Genomic DNA, 22208 nt, shown 5'->3' on the forward strand with positions numbered 1-22208 from the left:
AGAATAAAGAATAATTGTGGACAGTGGTGTACTGGTAAGCTGTCTCTCAAAAAAGAAAAAAAACAATCTGTAGCTTGAATTTTATGATGACACCCACTGTCATTACTGAACCCCTCTGGGAAGGCTCCAACTGCAGAGGTTGATGACCTCATCTCAAATATTTCTTGCACAAATTTTAAGCTTAGTATTTCTGTTAATAATATGGCATTTCCTCAACTCTAAGACATCATCAAATTGTAGATATGCTATTTGTTTAGCAACAAAGGAAAAATAGGTATACTACCACATTAAATATGAACATTGATTGTGTGATTCGTCCCAATAACAGAAACATAAAAATGTGAGGAAAATAGCACCTTAGAATTAGCTAAATATGATGTTTGGGGCCTGGATCTGATCTCTATGTAACAATCTGACACAGAGACTTTAAGAAGAAGCCCTCTGCTAAAGCTGAGGAAGGTACTGGGTTGTCCAAAAAGTTCGTTCGTGTTTTCCATCACATCTTGCAGACAAACCTGAATGAACTTTTTGGCCAACCCAATAATAGGACCATAAACAATCTATTAAATACAAGGACTGATTTGGGTTTTAAAAATTTATCAGAACCACCTTTCCTTTACCCTCTCCAGACTCCTTATAAGAAAGCAAGATTTATGAGTCCTAAATCAAAGAGTGAGTCCTAAACAAAAATCAGAGTTAGGAATATGTATGTTTTCAGCAAACCTTCCATCCTTTCCTTCTAACCCCAACCAGAGAGTTCCATTATCCAAATTATGCTTGCTGCTCCAATTCTGAGTTTGTAGCTACCAAGCTTCCCTTGCCTTAATCTATATTTAGGCATCTTATTTTAAAATAACAATTGTGTATATTTAAAGCATAGAATATGTTGATTTGATATATATAGATATAGTGAAATGATTCCTACAGCCAAGCTAATTAACATACCATCTCCTTGCCTACCATTTGTGTATGTGTGTGTGTGGTGAGAGCACCTTAAGTCTATTCTCTTAGCAATTTCCCAGTATTCAGTACAGCATTATCAACTATTATCATCATGCTGTACATTAATTTTAGAGCTAGAACTAGGCCAGTGGTTTGCATGTTTGTTTTGTTTTGGGTTGCCAACCCTTTTCTTCAAGCAAAATTCTATGAGAAAGCCAAACATATAAAACAAATACTGCTGCCTTAGTTAAAAGGGTACTATCATCCATGACACAGCTCCTAGGAGAAAAATTGGGGTTCTTTGGAACACAGTTTGAAAGATGTTGATTTAGGATTTCCTCCTTATATTACAGTTGAAAAAATAAGGTCAAGCTTACGAGGTCTCTTATACTAACATAAGAGAGTCTAGAGGGCCTTTTCTCCTAGATGGCATGCATGTTTTTCTTTAATCCTCAGAGTAGAATCCTTCTATTTTATTTTATCTTAAATCATATTTTATCTTTTATCTTCTATACTCTCCATTCCTCCCCACAAGACTTCTACTATAATGGATTTGATACATATTATTGAATACATATTTATCATTGTTTTCTGTAATTTTTAAAATTCAACACATACTTCTTGAGCATTTACTGTAGGCCAGATACTTGACATGCAGTGTTAAACAAAATAAATATAAGGTTCTCCTTCTTTCCAGGTGATTACTGTTAAGAGATCAAACAGTCCATAAGCAGCACAGATTTTCATAGATCCATCCAATAAGGAGATAAGCCCCAAAAGATATAGTTTATGATTTACACAAATGGCATAAGCAGAATCAACAGGTGTCAGATCCCCATGTCCCTTTGCCCCACAGGATGACAGTGAACTACAGGAGCCTGATGACAGGTAACATGAGTAGTGAGACACTCTTGCTGAAGAACCAACTCTAGACTGCAGCTAAGCTGTTTTATAGCCTGCATCTATACCCAGGGAAAGGGAGGTAGAAAGTCCTTTGCTTTGTTGGAACCTCATGACAGCCTCCTGTAAGATAGGGAGTTTCCCACAAAGTAGAAAGACAGATAAGAAACAGCCTTGAGACAGCTCCTCACAAGACCGCCTGTCTTCTCCTGCTCCAAGATAATTACAGGATGTTCTGCCAAGACCTCGGACAGACTGCAGCTGAGCCTTGCCTACATGGCCTATGTGAATAGTGCAAGATTGTCAGAGTGCCATAGTGGAGCCATTTCCCTACATTTGCAGTCCATAAATAAAAGTTTTTATCCTGATTGTTTTTACTTAACATGATATAATAACAACAAACAATTGATACAATGCTTACTATGTGCCAGGCATTTCCCTAAGAACTTTGCACATAGTAACTCATTAACCTTCACACCAAAACTTGATGAAATAAGTGCTATTATTCCTGTTTTATAAATACAGTTCCTGAAGCACAAGGAAGTTAAGTAACTTGCTTAAGGTCATGCATTTAGACTCTGGCAGAAGTACAATTTGAACCTAGGCCCAGTTTGAATTTAATAGAAGTGTATGCAAAGTGATCTGGGTACAAAAAAGAGGAAATTCAGGTAGACTTCACAATACAGGTGGCATCTGATGACATTTGAGGGACACAATGGTTTGCCAGGTTGGAGCTGTCTAAGAAGCGTAAATAGGGTGAACAAAGGTGTAGTGCTGTGAAAGTATAATATACAATGTGTTTAGAGAACTATTTGCAATGGTCTTCGAGCCCCAGAATTCTTTGGCATGGAGTAATAAAACAGAATACCCAGCTTAGAGCTAGTTGTAAAAGTCTTTGAATATCATACCATGTGTTACAGACTGAATTGTGTCCCCCTCAATTTGTATCTTGAAACCCTAACTCCCAACATGATGGTATTCAGAGATAGAGCCTTTGGCAGGTAACTAGGTTTAGATGAGGTCACATGGGTAGGGCCATCATGATGATATTAGTGCCCTTATAAAAGAGACACCAGAGAGCTTTCTCTGCTTGCTTTATATCCCTGCCATTTGAGAATAACGAAAAGATAGCCATCTATAAGCCAGAAAGAGAGCTCTCACCAGAAGCCAATCATGCTGGTATGTCTGGCATACTCAGATTTCCAGCCTAAAGTACTTTGTTTTGGTAGCCTGAGCAGACTCAGATGCCATGAAATTTGGACTTACTGTGGGGTTTAGAGTTCTTAGATGTTTTAAAGTGGGTGAATTAAATGAGTAGATGTATATTTCAGAACAACTCTATTTTGGAAGATTATGGTGGAGAATTTGGTGGAGATTATGGACAGAGGAGCCTGGTAGGCTACAGTCCATGGGGTCATGAAGAGTCGGACACAACTGAGCGACTTCACTTTCACTTTTCACTTGCATGCATTGGAGAAGGAAATGGAAACCCACTCCAGTGTTCTTGCCTGGAGAATCCCAGGGATGGGGGAGCCTGGTGGGCTGCCGTCTATTGGGTTGCACAGAGTCGGACATGACTGAAGTGACTTAGCAGCAGCAGCAGCAGCATGGTAAGAGATGAGTGTGAGTTTGGGAGAATGGTGATAGGAAAACCAGCTGATAGTCAATTGCACTCAGGTAAGAGAAATAAGAGCCTGGACTATGGCTGTGGGGACAGAGAGGAAAAAATGGTTTCAGTAGACATTTTTGAGATACAGTTGACTCTTGAACAATGTGGGGGTTTGGGGTGCTTACACTCCATACAGTCAAAAATCTAGTTCTGACTTTATAGTTGGCCCTCTACAACTGTGAATCTGCACCCATGGATTCAACCAACTGCAGATGTGTAGTCCTGTAGTATGTATGTATTAAAAAAAAAATACACAGATAAGTGGACCCACACAGTTCAAACTCAATGTTGTTCAAGGATCAATTGTAGTATTTTTTGAATTAATTAATTTATGGCTGTGCAGGGTCTCTGTTGCCACGTGGGCTTTTTTTTTCTTTTCTTTTTTTAATAGTTGTGGCAAGCAGGGGCTACTCTTCATTGCAGTGTGCAGGCTTCTCACTGAGGTGGCTTCTCTTGTAGCAGAGCATGGGCTCTAAGTGGGCAGGCTTCAGTAGTTGTGGTGTGTGGGCTTCGTTGCTCTGCAGCATGTGGGATCTTACCAGACAGGGATCGGACTGTGTGTCCTGCATAGGCAGGCGGATTCTTTACCACTGAGCCACCAGGGAAGCTCTCAATTGTAGTATTGATAGTATTTAGAAAGTGGTCGAATGTGATGTGTAAGGGAGAAACAGGAGTCAGATTTCTAGCTTGGGTGACTGGGTGAATGGTGATGGCATTAATCAAGATATGGGAAGGTAAAGTGGTTTATATCTGGATAGCAGGCTTATGTTTTTTTAATTCATATTTGCTCATCTGAATTTTCTATATTTTTTTATAACTACTCTGCATTACTTCTGGAATGAGAGTAAAGAAAGGGTGGTTTTATTTGTTTTTTAGGGATAGGGCATGGAGTGCAAAAGAAAGAAGACAAAGTTCTAGAACAAAAATATTAAGTTTAGGCTATACTGAGTTTGAAATACAAATATGTATGGAATTCAAAGATAGAAACTAGAGATGTTGATTTTCAGATTGGTGTTTGTTCTCTGTAGGGGTTAGAATATACTACCACAGACTGCTTGCTGGCTTTGTGTCTGGCTTGGAATAAAGTAGAACTGTTTTTAAGTAGTAAGTGTGTGTGTTTGGAGAGGGGGAAGTATGGAGGGGGATACTAGGAAACTTGCAGAAATGGGACTATTTGAAGACAGAATAGATGACCCTTGGGAAGCCTCAATAATCAGAGACAAAGTTCAAACAGACATAGTAAATTCTCAGTCAGTTTCCAGGCTAGGTATTGAAAACTGAGAGACATTCAGTTCAGTTCAGTTCAGTCCAGTCGCTCAGTCGTGTCCGACTCTTTGGGACCCCATGAATCGCAGCACACCAGGCCTCCCTGTCCATCAAAGGTTGGAATTGTGGCATGGCTTTACAGATACAAATGATGATGGAGAAGCCAGGAAACTGTCATAGAAGCAAGATGAGAAGAATGGGAGCCTGCCTACCCCTGACAAACAGGGATGTCTGTGGTACCTGACCTCTTGGGTGTCAGCTGGGGAGTGTGAAAAATGAATTTTAGATATTAAAGATGTGTAAGGAGGCCTCCCCAGAGGACTGTTGATGGCAGGAATGAGGGTGGGTGCAGTGGAGAGGTAGGTCAGCGGATTTCCATCTCCACCCATGGGTGTTTAACAGTACACTATCTCTACAATCCAAAAATGAATGACTAGGTTTCTTGATTTTCTGCCAAATGGCCCATCATTTGTTCTAGGAGCAGGGACAAGCCAGCAGATGGCTTCATACTCTTTTTGAGCTGCAATGGATATATAATATTTTGGTGCTCCTACTATAATGGATCTCTATTGATAAGGGAACATGCTGATGTGACTTTGAAAACAAGCCATTAAGCCTGTTTTTATTTTTCATTGTCACCTCCTCACTGGGATATGAGCCTTACTCCATCTCTAAATCTAACTGGGAATGGAGTGGAAGTCAGGGATAGGATGGGAGTCAGTCACCATCTGGCAGATACAATCAGGAGTCACATGTTTATCACACGTATTAATCTCAGAAAGAGCTAGTAATCATTCTGAGCAAAGTGTCTGCACATCCTCTGAGAATTCACTTGTTTTTTGAATGGTATGCTTCTCAAATCCTGATTTCTCTCTTAAGGTTAAAACAGTTATTTTCATTTACTTCTTATGAATAAATAGATTTGGCTGCTTGATAATGGAATGGATTCTCCTTTCTATTTAAAGTTCTGGAGAATGGACATCTTTTTTTCTAAGCTTTCTGATTATGCTAACTTTACTTGATTGGTTATATATCAGACTGTGTGGCAAGGAGAAAGATATTTAAGCTGTAATACAGTTCCTCATTATCAGCTCCAGGCAGCACAGTAAACCTTCAATTAAATTTCTAATAGTTCTTTCAGTAATATACATACATTATGGTTAATATCATAATATTTTTCCACAATGATGGTAGGGGGATGAATACCTCCTTAATATCTAAACTAACTGTATAGACTTAATATATATCTGATGATGGAAATTATATATATTTAAAATATTAAATAATACCAAAATTAGTAGAGTTGAAAATAAAAGTACCCTATAAGACTTCCCTAGTGGTCCAGTAGTTAAGACTCCTCACTCCCACTGCAGGGAATGCAAGTTTGATCCTTGGTTAGGGAAGATCCCATAAGCTGCAGTATGTAATAATAAAAAAAAAAGTTCCCTGTAATGAGAAAGGTATAGATAGATTGAGAGAGAGAGAGAGAGAGGGAGGGAGGGAGTTTGAGATGGGCTTAAGGTCATGGATTAAATAAGGGTGAAAGATGTCCTATATATATTACTTGGTAGCAAAATCAGTAATTTTACATTTTGATTATGTCATTTGGAGGAGGTTTTATCAAATATTTTAATTATATGTTCCAGAATTCTTGAACCAGAACTGGAAGAACCTTCTGAATCCATGCAAGTGGATTCACAGATAGACCATAGAAAATATAAATATTTGAGGGATGGATAAAGGAAAGGAACATAAAAGGATATGCAGAGATGGTGAAAACCGTAATAGTATCTATTGCTGCAGAGAAGTAAAGCAGGATTAAGAAGTCTTTGGTGATTTTTGAAAGAGAGCAGCTTCAGAGGCATGATAGGGGTTAACACTGGGTTGCAGAAAGCTGAGAAGTGGAGAAGAAATGAGGAAGAGAAGGCAGTAAATATAGATTATTCTTTGAGACAGTTTACCAGTGAAAGGGAGGAAAGAGAGGAGATGGGTGGTGAAGAGGAGGCCTGGTTTAGGGATTTTTAAAAGAATACTTTTCAGTTAATGACAGGAATCCATTCACTTACTCATGTAATATTTATTGAGTGACTACTATGTGTCATTAGACTTAATGAACAAACCATAAAGAAGTAGTCATGGTACAGACCCTTAGGGGACTTCTAGAATTGGGTAGGGGCTACTCGGGTGGCTCAGTGGTAAAGAATCTGCCTGCCAAGGCAACAGATGCAAGAGACTTGGGTTTGATCCCTGGGTGGGGAAGATCCCCTGGAGTAGGAAATGGCAACCCACTCCAGTGTTCTTGCCTGGAAAGTTCCATGGACAGAGGAACCTGGCAAGGCGGCAGTCCATGGGGTTGGAAGGAGTTGGACATGACTAGCATACACACAGAAATGGGTAAAGGCATTTTTGGCTACAGGATGTTATTGACCTTTAGTACTCAGGGGCCAGGGATTCTCTAAATCCTGCAATAAGAAGAGTTGTCCTAGACAAAATTAGAAAAAGAGAGGTTGGAGACATGAGAATGACCACTCAGTAATATTCTACCCTGTTGATTACTCCTTCCTTCTTTTTTTGAATACAAAAGTATTTATTTTAATAAACTTTATATTTAAAATAGACTTTTAATCTGTCTACTCACAAAACCTAATTCAAAACATGATACATTTATCTCTCTAGCTGATTTGATGTTGCTCTTTTACAAACAGTATTCAATTTGCAATTGTTTTATATTAAGACTCTGTAACTAAATGAAGTCTATTTTGTCAGAAAACATTTCACTTTAAAGAGTGCTTTTTTAAAATGAAGGCACCAACAAGAACTACTTTCAGATGGTACAGAATTTCCTATTTCTTAAAGCCTCTGTGGTTGACCACTTTTTCATTAGTTCCCTGTAGCAAGACACTTTCTATTTTACTCTCAACACTTTTTTCTCTCTTTAATGACCTCACTCTCCTGGTTTTCTCCAAAATCTCTGGACATTCCTCATCTCCTTTGTTTCCAGATCACTGGCTCTTCTCCTGCCTGAAGTTCTCTAGGTCTCTTAAAAAGACCTATGTATTATTTCTCTAATATATTTCTATCTAGTCCCATGGTTTTAAATGCTGTTTATCTGTATAGTCTTAATCCCTTCAGAGCTTCAGATTCCTATAACCAACCTCTCACTTGACATCTCCCACTTGTTTAATAGGCAGTGCAAACCTAACATGTCCAAAACAGAACTCTTGTCTTCTCCAAGCTTATTTCCTATTGATCTTACTCAAGAGAAGACAACATTCACCTAATTGCACAAGCTAAAAATTTAAATCATTCCTTATTTCTCTTTTCTTTATACCTCATGTGCAATTCATCAACAAGTCTTATTGGCTCTGGTTTCAAAATATATTCTAAATCCATCTAACTGTTATTACCACAACAACTACCATCATCTTTCAAACCACCATCACCTCTCAACTGGACCATTATGATTCTCTCTTGATTCATCTCCCTGCTCCCACTCTTGCTCCTTTGGAAACTTCCCACAGTGTCCAGAGAAATTCTTTTAAAAAGTGTATCACATCTAGGCTGCTTCCATGTCCTGGTTTTTATAAACAGTGCTGTGATGAACATGGGGGTACACGTGTCTCTTTCAATTCTGGTTTCCTCTGTGTGTATGCCGTGAATGGATAAGAAAGCTATGGTACATATACACAATGGAGTATTACTCAGCCTTTGAAAAGAATACATTTGAATCAGTTCTAATGAGGTGGATGAAACTGGAGCTGATTATACAGAGTGAAGTAAGTCGGAAAGAAAAACACCAATACAGTATACTAACACATATATATGGAATTTAGAAAGATGGTAACAATAACCCTGTATGAGAGATAGCAAAAGAGACACAGATATATAGGACAGTCTTTTGGACTCTGTGGGAGAGGGAGAGGGTGGGATGATTTGGGAGAATGGCATTGAAACATCTCTAATATCATATAAGAAATGAATCGTCAGTCTAGGTTTGATGCAGGATACAGGATGCTTGGGGCTGGTGCACTGGGATGACCCAGAGAGATGGTATGGGGAGGGATGGTATGGAGAGATGGTATGGTTGGTCATAACTTTTCTTCCATGGAGCAAGCGTCTTTTAATTTCATGGCTGCAGTCACCATCTGCAGTGATTCTTGAGCCCCAAAAAACAAAGTCTGACACTGTTTCCACTGTTTCCCCATCTATTTCCCATGAAGTGATGGGACCGGATGCCATGATCTTCGTTTTCAGAATGTTGAGTTTTAAGCCAACTTTTTCACTCTCCTCTTTCACTTTCATCAAGAGGCTTTTTAGTTCCTCTTCACTTTCTGCCATAAGCGTGGTGGTATCTGCATATCTGAGGTTATTGATATTTGTCCTGGCAATCTTGATTCCAGCTTGTGCTTCTTCCAGCCCAGTGTTTCTCATGATATACACTGCATATAAGTTAAATAAGCAGAGTGACAATATACAGCCTTGATGTACTCCTTTCCCAATTTGGAACCAGTCTGTTGGTCCATGTCCAGTTCTAACTGTTACTTCTTAACCTACATACAGATTTCTTAGGAGGCAGGTCAGGTGATCTAGTATTCCCATCTCTTTCAGAATTTTCCACAGTTTATTGTGATCCACACAGTCAAAGGCTTTGGCATAGTCAGTAAAGCAGAAATAGATGTTTTTCTGGAACTCTCTTGCTTTTTCGATGATCCAGCAGATGTTGGCAATTTGATCTCTGGTTCCTCTGCCTTTTCTAAATCTAGCTTGAACATCTGGAAGTTCATGGATCACGTACTGTTGAAGCCTGTCTTGGAGAATTTTGAGAATTACTTTACTAGCATGTGAGATGAGTGCAATCGTGTGGTAGTTTGAGCATTCTTTGGCATTGCCTTTCTTTGAGATTGGAATTAAAATTGACCTTTTCCAGTCCTGTGGCCACTGCTGAGTTTTCCAAATTTGCTGGCATATTGAATGCAGCACTTTCACAGCATCATCTTTCAGGATTTGAAATAGCTCCACTGGAATTCCATCACCTCCACTAGCTTTGTTCATAGTGATGCTTCCTAAGGCCCACTCAACTTTGCACTCCAGGATGTCTGGCTGTAGGTGAGTGATCATACCATCATGATTATCTGGGTCATGAAGATCTTTTTTGTATAGTTTTTCTGTGTATTCTTGCCACCTCTTCTTAATATCTTCTGCTTCTGTTAGGTCCATACTATTTCTGTCCTTTATCGAGCCTATCTTTACATGAAATGTTCCCTTGGTGTCTCTAATTTTCTTGAAGAGATCTCTAGTCTTTCCCATTGTGTTGTTTTCCTCTATTTCTTCACACTGATCACTGAGGAAGGTGTTCTTATCTCTCCTTGCTATTCTTTGGAACTCTGCATTCAAATGGGTATACCTTTCCTTTTCTTCTTTACCTTTAGCTTCTCTTATTTTCTCAGCTCTTTTTAAGGCTTCCTCAAACAACCATTTTGCCTTTTTGCATTTCTTTTTCTTGGAGATGATCTTGATCACTGCCTCCTGTACAATGTCATGAACCTCTGCCCATAGTTCTTCAGGCACTTTGCCTATCAGATTCAATCCCTTGAATCTATTTCTCAGTTCCACTGTATAATCGTAAGGGCTTTGATTTAGGTCATATCTGAATGGTCTAGTGGTTTTCCCTACTTTATTCAATTTCAGTCTGAATTTGGCAATAAGGAGTTCATGATCTGAGCCATAGTCAACTCCCAGTCTTATTTTTTCTGGCTGTATAGAGCTTCTCTATCTTTGGCTATAAAGAATATACTCAGTCTGATTTCGATGTTGACCATCTGGTGATGTCGATGTATAGAGTTGTCTCTTCTGTTGTTGGAAGAGGGTGTTTGCTATGACCAGTGTGTTCTCTTGGCAAAACTCTATTAGCCTTTGCCCTGCTTCATTCTGTACTCCAAGGCCAAATTTGCCTGTTGCTCCAGGTATTTCTGGACTTCCTACTTTTGCATTCCAGTCCCCTATTATGAAAATGACACCTTTTTTGGGTGTTAGTTCTAGAAGGTCTTGTAAGTCTTCATAGAACCATTCAACTTCAGCTTCTTCAGCATTACTGGTCAGGGCATTGACTTGGATTACTGTGATATTGAATGGTTTCCCTTAGAAATGAACAGACATTCTGTCATTTTTGAGATTGCATCCAAATACTGCATTTCAGACTCTTTTGTTGACTATGATGGCTACTCCATTTCTTCTGAGGGATTCTTGCCCACAGTAGTAGATGTAATGGTCATCTGTGTTAAATTCACCCATTCCAGTCCATTTTAGTTCGCTGATTCCTAAAATGTCAACATTCACTCTTGCCATCTCCTGTTTGACTCCTTCCAATTTGCCTTGATTCATGGACCTGACATTCCAGGTTCCTATGCAATACTGCTCTTTACAGCATCGGATTTTACTTCTATCACCAGTCACATCCACAACTGGGTGTTGTTTTTGCTTTGGCTCCATCTCTTCATTCTTTCTGGAGTTATTTCTCCACTCTTCTCCAGTAGCATAATGGGCACCTGTCAGCCTGGGGAGTTCATCGTTCAGTGCCCTATCTTTTTGCCTTTTAATATCATTCATGGGGTTCTCAAGGCAAGAATACTGAAGTGGTTTGCCCATTCCCTTCTCCAGTGGACCATGTTTTGTTAGAACTCTCTACCATGACCTGTCCGTCTTGGGTGGCCCTACACAGCATGGCTCATAGTTTCATTGAATTAGATAAGGCTGTGGTCCATGTGATCAGTTTGGTTAGTTTTCTCTGATTGTGGTTTTCAGTCTGATGGAGAAGTATAAGAGACTTATGCAAGCTTCCTGATGGGAGAGACTGACTGAGGGGGAAACTGGGTCTTGTTCTAATGGGCGGGGCCATGCTCAGTAAATCTTTAATCCAATTTTCTGTTGATGGGTGAAGCTGTGTTCCCTCCATGTTGTTTACCTGGGACCAAACTGTGGTGGAGGTAATGAAGATAATGGCAACCTCCTTTAAAAGGTCCCATGCACTCAATGCTACACTCAGTGTCCCCAACCCTGCAGCAGGCCACCACCAACCCACGCCTCCACCAGAGACTCCTGGACAATCACAGGCAAGTCTGGGTCAGTCTCTTCTGGGGTCACTGCTCCTTTCTCCTGGGTCCTGGTGTGCACAAGGTTCTGTTTGTGCCCTCCAAGAGTTTGTTTCCCCGGTCCTGTGTACGTTCTGGCAACTCTGTGGTGGGGTTAATGGTGACCTCCTCCAAGAGGTCTTATGCCATACCCAAGTCAGCTGCACCCAGCCCAAGTCTGCTGCACCCAGAGCCCCTGCCCCTGCGGCAGTCCGCTGCTGACCCGTACCTTCACAGGAGACACTCAAACACAGTTCTGTCTTGGTTTCTGTGGTGTCTCTGGGTCCTGGTGCACACAAGGTTTGTTTGAGCCCTCTGAGCATCTCTGGCGGGTATGGAGTTTAATTCTAAATGCTATTTCATCCCTCCTATCGTGTTGCTGGAGCTTCTTCTTTGCCCTTGGACATGGAGTATCTCCTCAAAGTTGCTCCAGTGCCTACCGTCTTGCTGGGGCTTCTCTGCCCTTGGCGTGGGGTATCTCCTCACAATCACTCCAGCACCATGCAGTCGCAGCAGCTCCAGCACTGCACAGCCGCTGCCGCTCTCCCTTCAGATAGTGATAATTACCTCCTAATTCTTTCCTGTTGAATTGCATGAGTTAGTACCTCCAGAACTATGTTACATAATAGTAGTTAAATGATGGTTTTATTTCTTATTTCTCCCCTTTAGAATATTTCTGATGTTTCCTCATTCACCCTGATAGTAACTTTTGTTTTGTGTGTTAAGAACCTGTTCTTCTATTCTGATTGATCAAATGCCTTTTTAATGTTTATGGAGATCTATGATATTTTTACTTTTGATCTATTGGTATATTCAGTTTCTTAATATTGAAACATCTTTGTATAAATTCATTTACTCAACACATATTTATTGATTATCTATGATATTCCAGGTACTGTTCTAAGCATTGAGATCCCATAGTAATAAACAAAACACAAATATCACTGTATTCACAAAGCATACTTTCAGTGGGAGAGTTAAATGAACAAAATAAATGCAACATTGTATTTTACATTGGAAGGTGATTAATGCTATGAAGGGGAAAAAGCAAGGCAAAGTGATAGCATGTGCTAGGGAAGCTAGTGGCTGCAGTTTTAAATACTGTGATCAGGGAAGACATTACTGAGAAGACAATTTGTGCAAAGACTTGAAGGCATCTCTCCCCATCAGGAAGTGAGGCTAGAATGCTGGAAAGGTTATCTAAATGGATATTTAAGTCACCAATGTTTAAGATACCAGTTAATGTTAGAAATATCAATAGAGAACAAAGAACTATTCTTAGAGAAATAGATATAGGAGATCTGACTCAGGAATTGGTAGATGGTGCCAGCAAGGAGGGTAATTGGTGGTATAGTATGAAGACATGAGATTTATTTTTAAAAAGATGCAAGGAAGCGGAGGCAGGCCTAATGATATATGGGAATTGGGATGGGGAAAAAAAGGCACAAATTGAGAAGACTATAAGGGAATCAGTGTCATCAAAGTAAACTAAGGTAAACCATCAGTTAAACTATAAAAAATTGCAGAGAATATTAAGAGAGGCTTATGAGATAAGGGATGTTGTACTAGTGTTCCAGAAAATCTAACAAAAGGGTTTCATGAGTTGGTAAGGGGTAGGAAATGGAAACAAAATAGAAGCTAGGAAGACCAGATGGTAATTATTAGGTGATAAGGAAAGACTTAGAAATCTGAGGCTTCCTGTGTTTATTGACAAATAGAGATAAAAAGGGAGAAGGCAATGGCAATCCATTCCAGTGCTCTTGCCTGGAAACTCCCATGGATGGAGGAGCCTGGTAGGCTGCAGTCCATGGGGTCGCTAAGAGTTGGACACGACTAAGCAACTTCACTTTCATTTTTCATTTTTATGCATTGGAGAAGGAAATGGCAAACCAATCCGGTGTTCTTGCCTGGAGAATCCCAGGGACGAGGAGCCTGGTGGGCTGCCATCTATGGGGTCACACAGAGTCAGACACGACTGAAGCGACTTAGCAGCAGCAGAGATAAAAAGTATAATGAATTTAGTTCCAACAGCCTCAAAACAGATAATGGCAGTGAGGCTGTGTTAGGGGATAAATGTGGGTACCAATAGAAGTATGAAGGTCCTCTAGATGAGTGTTCTTACTCCAGAATGAGCTGGGCTTGCTCTGGACTCCTGTGAAAGGAGAGGAATCATGCTCATGATCTTATGAAACAGACATGGCCATATGGTACTGGATTGTTATAGAAAATGTATCCACTACTTTAAAAAGATATCTGTTGGTTTCATATCTTAGTTTTTGAGAACATATACCTCCATATTTTTATTCTCCAGAGGTAAATATTTATACAGTCTCAAAGTACGGGGATCTATCCCTTTTAATTTTTTTTCATTTTCCTATAGATTATCATTGCTCCTGAGAGTTTTTATAAAATACTGTGGTTGCACTAGGAAGAATATCTCACATGTGTTTCTATAGGTAAACAATGGGAAGTTAAATCACTGAAGCAATTCAAAATGAGACTTAACCAAACATTTCTGTTAATCAAAAATCTCCTAATATTTTTGTGTTTCAAATGGAAACTCATATAGTCTTAACTTCTTTGTTGAGAATCAAATATACTGGAGGTGGTTGCTGTATTTCAAATTTTTCTGTATACATTAAGCTTCACTAAAATTTCAGTACATCTCATAGATTAGTCAAGTCACATATATAAGGTATGTATCACTTATTCTTCTGTTCTGGCATTCAGGAAGTGATAGTTCAGGAGAAAGCCTAAAATGGTTGATTTCTAACAAACATTTGCTACTTGACTTTCTCATTTTGATTTTCAAACAACTTAGAATATGATCAAAGACACTTATTAGAGGACCTGGAAAGTCTATATTAATTACTTACAGATTATAGGAATATACCGTCTTTAAGAACCATCTTGTCATATAAATCTAACAAAAGAATAAATCAATAAAGAGGAAATTTAAACCTCAAAATGAAAATCTCACATTAATGACCCCACTCCCAAAAGCTTTGACATATTAAGCTAGCTCTGTTACAACACATAGGGGAGAATAAATGAATGACAGTGAAAACAATTGGTAAGCAACTTGACCTACATTTACCCATTTCCAGGAAAGCCTCAAAGTGAATTCCTAAAGAGCCTGAATAAGTAGTTTTGACTACTTTCCTGAAGACAAGCTGAAAGTGGAAAGAAGGAATCTCACAAACTTTAAATTAGTGGACTCTTTTCCTGTTTTATCCACATGGCTGGAAAGCAGAAGTGTAAACTGAAGTTAGTGTTGGGTACAGCGGTAGTCAGGCTTTGAGATGGCCCATAATGATTCTCACCTTCTGATATTCTTCCTTTTGTGTATTCCACTCTCACATCGAATGGGGCTGACCTGTATAACCACTAGGATATCATAGAAATGAAAGTATACAACTTCTGAGGCTACATTTCTGAAAAAGGCATGCCTTCTGTCTCACACTTTTGGATCATTCACTCGGGAGAAGACAGCTGTTGTGTCATAAGGACAGTCACGGCCCTAAGTCCTATTGAGAAGTCTATGTGGTGAAGAACTGATGTTGCAGGAAGAGGAACTCCTTCAAGGGCCCGAGAGTGGGCTCTTGTCTAACGCTTGGAAATGAATTATCTGAAGAGACACACATGCTGACAAAGCAAGAGACTATTGGGAAGGGGTGCCTGGGTGGAGAGTAGCAGGGTAAGGGAACATAGAACTTCTCTGCCACGTGGCTCACAGTCTTTGGTTTATAGTAATGGAGTTAGTTTCTGGGTTGTCTCTGGCCAATCATTCTGACTCAGGGTCCTTCCTAATGGTGTATTGCTCAGCCAAGATGGATTCCAGTGAGAAGGATTCTGGGAGGTTGGTAGGACATATGAACTAGCATCTCCTCTCTCCTTTTGACCTTTCCTGAATTCTTCCTGTTGGTGGTAGCTTGTTAGTTCAACATTCTTTACCAGGACCTCCTGTTGTAAGATAACTCATACACATGGTTACTATGGTGCCTAGCCAGTGTAGGTTGTTTTGATCAGTGATTCCCTTAATACTGAGTTCTCTTGCCATCAGATATGTGAGTGAGTCATCTGGAGGCAGATTCTCTAGCCCCAGTAAAACCTTCAGATATCTGCAGCTCAGCCAATATCGTGAACACAAACTCATGATAGACCCTACCTAAGACAGAACTAACTAACTAAGCCACTTCTGAATTTCTAACCTATGGAATATATATAAGATAATAAATGTTTATTGTTGTTTTTGAGTCATAAATTAAGGAGGGAGGAGGTATAATTGGTTTTGGTTATACCACAATAGATAACTAATAAACGGTAACTATTAGGTTGGTACAAACATAACTGCAGTTTTTGCATTGTTGAAATTTGCCATTTGATGTTAAAATACATTCTTAATAAATGTGGTTATGTTGTACATCATTTCAATGTGCATTTCTCACTTTATGCTTTTCTTGCTAATGACTTTGCATGCACGCTAAGTCGCTTCAGTTGTGTCTGACTCTTTGTGACCACATGGACTTCAGCTCACCAGGCTCCTCTGTCCATGGGGATTCTCCAAGCAAGAATACAGGAGTGGCTTGCCATGCCCTTCTCCAGGGAATCTTAAAGACCCAGGGAAATGACTTATTACTTAATGTTTATTTTATATTAATTTTGGACTATGGGAATAATGTTAGACAAAAAGCAAATTCAAGCAATTTTCATATTTGAGTTGAAAATGAGTCATAAAGCATCAGAGACAACTCACAACGTGAACGATACATTTGGCCCAGGAACTGCTAATGAATGTACAGTGCACTGGTAGTTCAAGAAGTTTTGCAAAGGCGATGAGAGCCTTGAAGATGAGGAGCATAGTGGCCACCCTTCAGAATTTGACAGCAACCAATTGAAAGGATCATTGAAGCTGATCCTCTTACAGCTACACAAGATGTTGCTGAAGAAATCAACATCGACCATTCTACGGTCGTTGAGCATTTGAAGCAAATTGGAAAGGTTAAAAAGCTTGATAAGTGGGTGTCTCATGAGCTGATTGCAAATAAAAAAATCATTTTGTCGTGTTGTCTTCTCTTACTCTTCACAACAGCAAACCATTTCTCGATCGGATTGTGGCGTGTGACGAAAAGTGAATTTTATATGACAAACTGGCAACGACCAGCTCAGTGGTTGGACCAAGAAGAAGCTCCAAATCACTTCCCAAAGCCAAATTTCCACCAAAAAAAAAGGTCATGGTCACTGGTGGTCTGCTGCCAGCCTGATCCATCTTTCTGAATCCGTCAAAACCATTACATCTGAGAAGTATTCTCAGAGCAAGTCAATGAGATGCACTGAAAATTGCAACATCTGCAGGTGGCATTGGTCAACAGAAAAGGCCCAGTTCTTCACGACAATGCCTGACTGCATGTCACACAACCAGCACTTCAAAAGTTGAACGAATTGGGCTATGAAGTTTTGCCTCATCTGACATATTCCCCTGACTTCTTGCCAACTGACTACCACTTCTTCAAGCATCTTGACAGTTTTTTTCAGGGAATATGCTTCCACAACCAGTAGGATGTAGAAAATGTTTTCCAAGAGTTTGTCAAATCTCGAAGCATGGATTTTTATGCTACAGGATTAAATCAACTTATTTCTTGTTGGCAAAAATGTGTTGATTGTAATGGTCCTTATTTTGATTAATAAAGATGAGTTTGAGCCTAGTTATAATGACTTAAAATTCAGTCTGAAACCGCAATTAGTTTTGCAACACCCTAACAATAGGTGACAGAACCAGAATTCAAGCCCAAATTTGACTCCAAAGGTTGATCTCCCAAAAGGTCGAAAATTTGCCAATGAAATTTTTATCAGTTTTCCTTAGTTACCTATTAAAATAATTTTTCTTTGAAATGAATTCAATTTGTATCCTATGTAAAGAGAGGAACATCAATTCCTTTGGTCAGTGAAATACTGTGTTTACTAATACTGGACACATTAGATCTTGGGTATAGTCAGTTCTAAGTCAATAATAGCCATGACTATTTTCCAGGTATTCATTAAAAGTATTTTTGAAGAAGTCTGATTTATGTTTCAGGAGGAGTCTTTCTGTTGACTCTTCACTGAATCTTCTACTTTATGAGATATTAATGTGTACCAGTCCACTTAATTTGTTCTTTCTCTTGTCTCTCCTGTGAAACCATTTTAGTACACAATTTTAATTTCCTCAAAAGGAAAAATTACTGAGTTGTTTCTGAATTACCCTTAACTAGATTTGCAAACAATTTTAAGAACCACTTTGAAGTTTCTACCCAAAAGTTGCATCAAAATTTCATGTAAGTCATTTTTTTAAAACTCAAATGTCATTTCAACTCTTGAAAGATATAAACATAACTAAAGAAAAATTTTTATATTTCTGAGTCCAAGTGAAATGAGTCATCTGGCAACTAAAGAACATGTCAACCCGACTATCCTAGCTGAATGATATTGTGGTAAAAATTGGTCTTTCTTGTCCAATAGACTGCTCATTTAATTTGAGCCCCTATAACTACCTCTTTGAGAAATGTTCTGTTTCTCTCATTAAAAGCATCTCTATTTTAGATTTGATTTTCAAAATATAAATTAGGAGGTAATTCTTTGTTTAATGAAAATATGAACCAAAGGATACATTTAGATGGTAGGACCCCCAGAGTTCTATTTACAAATGTTTGTTTATATACAGATTTAATAAAGTAAAATATAACTCACAGATGTGTATTTATTCACATACTTTATATTGTGAAAACACTATTGCCTATTTTAAGCTTCTTGTACAGTGGAAGTGAGAAATAGACTTAAGGGACTAGATCTGATAGATAGAGTGCCTGATGAACTATGGACGGAGGTTCGTGACATTGTACAGGAGACGGATCAAGACCATCCCCATGGAAAAGAAAGGCAAAAAAGCAAAATGACTGTCTGAGGAGGCCTTACAAATAGCTGTGAAAAGAAGAGAAGTGAAAAGCAAAGGAGAAAAGGAAAGATATAAGCATCTGAATGCAGACTTCCAAAGAATAGCAAGGAGAGATAAGAAAGCCTTCCTCAGCAATCATTGCAAAGAAATAGAGGAAAACAACAGAATGGGAAAGACTAGAGATCTCTTCAAGAAAATTAGAGATACCAAGGGAACATTTCATGCAAAGATGGGCTCGATAAAGGACAGAAATGGTATGGACCTAACAGAAGCAGAAGATATTAAGAAGAGGTGGCAAGAACACACAGAAGAACTGTACAAGAAAGATCGTCATGACCCAGATAATCACGATGGTGTGATCACTCATCTAGAGCCAGACATCTTGGAATGTGAAGTCAAGTGGGCCTTGGAAAGCACCACTAGGAACAAAGCTAGTGGAGGTGATGGAATTCCAGTTGAGCTGTTTCAAATCCTGAAAGATGATGCTGTGAAAGTGCCGCACTCAATATGCCAGCAAATTTGGAAAACTCAGCAGTGGCCACAGGACTGGAAAAGGTCAGTTTTCATTCCAATTCCAAAGAAAGGCAATGCCAAAGAATGCTCAGATTACCACACAATTGCACTCATCTCACATGCTAGTAAAGTAATGCTCAAAATTCTCCAAACCAGGCTTCAGCACTATGTGAACAGTGAACTTCCAGATGTTCAAGCTGGTTTTAGAAAAGGCAGAGGAACCAGAGATCAAATTGCCAACATCTGCTGGATCATCGAAAAAGCAAGAGAGTTCCAGAAAAACATCTATTTCTGCTTTATTGACTATGCCAAAGCCTTTGCCTGTGTGGATCACAATAAACTGTGGAAAATTCTGAAAGAGATGGGAATACCAGACCACCTGACCTGCCTCTTGAGAAATCTGTATGCAGGTCAGGAAGCAACAGTTAGAACTGGACATGGAACAACAGACTGGTTCCAAATAGGAAAAGGAGTATGTCAAGGCTGTATATTGTCACCCTGCTTATATAACTTATATGCAGAGTACATCATAGAAACGCTGGACTGGGAAGAAGCACAAGAAGGAATCAAGATTGCCGGGAGAAATATCAATAACCTCAGATATGCAGATGACACCACCCTTATGGCAGAAAGTGAAGAGGAACTAAAAAGCCTCTTGATGAAAGTGAAAGAGGAGAGTGAAAAAGTTGGCTTAAAACTCAACATTCAGAAAACGAAGATCATGGCATCTGGTCCCATCACTTCATGGGAAATAGATGGGGAAACAGTGGAAACAGTGTCAGACTTTACTTTTGGGGGCTGCAGCCATGAAATTAAAAGACGCTTACTCCTTGGAAGAAAAGTTATGACCAACCTAGATAGCATATTCAAAAGCAGAGATATTACTTTGCCAACAAAGGTCCATCTAGTCAAGGCTATGGTTTTTCCAGTAGTCATGTATGGATGTGAGAGTTGGACTGTGAAGAAAGCTGAGCCCTGAAGAATTGATGCTTTTGAACTGTGGTTTTAGAGAAGACTCTTGAGAGTCCCTTGGACTGCAAGGAGATCCAACCAGTGCATTCTGAAGGAGATCCGTCCTGGGTGTTCATTGGAAGGAATGATGCTAAAGCTGAAACTCCAGTAGTTTGGCCACCTCATGCGAAGAGTTGACTCATTGGAAAATACTTTGATGCTGGGAGGGATTGGGGGCAGGAGGAGAAGGGGACGACAGAGGATGAGGTGGCTGGATGGCATCACTGACTCGATGGACATGAGTCTGAGTGAAGTCCGGGAGTTGGTGATGGACAGGGAGGCCTGGTGTGCTGTGATTCACGGGGTCACAGAGTCAGACATGACTGAGCGACTGAACCGAACTGAACTGAACTGAAGTAATTCTGATTTTTCCCACTATTTATTTGATAGGTATTTCCTTCATAATGTATTGCTTTTATCCTTGCTATTCCAGCTCTGAACTCAACAGATGTTCATAATTTCAAGTCTTCTAGCTCATATTTTGAAGACTTCATAATTTAACTTAAAGTTGTTTATGGAAACTATATGCCGAGAGAGAGGTCAACTTCTATTGAAAAGAGGATGAATTAGAGTTAGAGATGAGACTTGTATTGTGATAAAATACACATAATATACAATTTACCATTAGTGACATGTAGCGTGCTCAGAATGTTGCACAACCGTCACCACTATCTAATTCCAGAACATTTTCATCAACCCAAAAGGAAATCCTTTTGTCACACCTCTTTTCTCCTTCCCCAGTCCCTCCAGTAACCACCGATCTGTTTTCATTCTCTATAGATTTGCCTATTCTGAATATTCCAGATAACTAGAATCCTACAATATGTGGCTTTTTAGCTTAATGTTTTCAAGGATCATTCATGTAATAGTATTTCATTCCATTTTATGGCTGAATAATACTCCACGGTAGGGATAGATTACATTTTGTTTATCCATTCATCGGTTGATGCGCATTTGGGTTTTTTATGCCTTTTGGCTATTGTGAATAATGCTGCCCTGAACAAAAACATTATGTATTTATTTTTGTTTGAGTGGTTGTTTTTAATGCTCTTGAATACACACACAGACATATATATATATATATACTCAGGAGTTGAATTGCTGGGCCATGTGGTAATTGAGATGAGACAGTTTTGAGTGAAATCTTACTAAATTAATAAATAGTCCCATTTTTTGAGTAGTGGTCATATTGTTGTTTCTCTTTTGTTATGTTAGCTAGTTTTCTGGACTCCTACATTTCTCTAGGAAATGTGGCATGGGAGTTTACGCCAGGAGACTACAACATAGCATCACCAACCCACACCCAACATGAGAACTAACCATTTTTTATACAAAGTACCCAGTGATATATAGGTAGTGGAAGGTTCCCAGCTCTAGCAGGTGTACTAGCATGCACCTTCAAGCAATGAAGGTACTGGCATGTAACCAAAGTGTTTCAATAATAACTTTGAAGACAGATCATCTTAGTCAAATTACAGATGGTTGCCTTGGTTCACTCACTAAACTTCTCTGTATCTTGGTTTCTCCATCTGTAAAATGAAGGTAATAAACACTGCTTCTCGAGATTGTTATAAGAGCAGAGTCTGGTACATAGTCGGCATTTAAATAAATTTTAGTTCTCATTCCCTCTTATTTTATTGGACTCTTCAAATTGTTCTTCAAGACAACAGTATTTTTCTTCTCATTTTTTCTTTCAGGTGAAAATTAAACTACCAAACACCAACCCTTCTGATATTAAAGTTGACATTCAGGAGACGATCCTTGACCTCCGTACTCCGAATAAGTGAGTAAAACTTGGAGCTAGAATAATGAATGTTATAATATTAATGAATCTTTAGTCAATATCCTT

The 22208-nt window shown here is 39.2% G+C and overlaps 1 protein-coding gene across 2 annotated transcripts in view; it reads left to right on the forward strand.

The window, feature by feature from the left end:
- Positions 1-22208, forward strand: part of DNAAF6 (dynein axonemal assembly factor 6) — a 47568-nt gene that overhangs the window by 20296 nt on the left and 5064 nt on the right. For both annotated transcript variants that reach the window (XM_040265034.1, XM_040265033.1), the window contains exon 6: positions 22057-22142. In XM_040265034.1, coding sequence (XP_040120968.1) covers positions 22057-22142 — 86 coding nt within the window. The remainder of the gene's footprint in view (positions 1-22056; positions 22143-22208) is intronic.

This window comes from Oryx dammah, unplaced genomic scaffold (genome assembly GCF_014754425.2).
Source record: "Oryx dammah isolate SB20612 unplaced genomic scaffold, SCBI_Odam_1.1 HiC_scaffold_23, whole genome shotgun sequence".
Classification (NCBI taxonomy): domain Eukaryota; kingdom Metazoa; phylum Chordata; class Mammalia; order Artiodactyla; family Bovidae; genus Oryx; species Oryx dammah.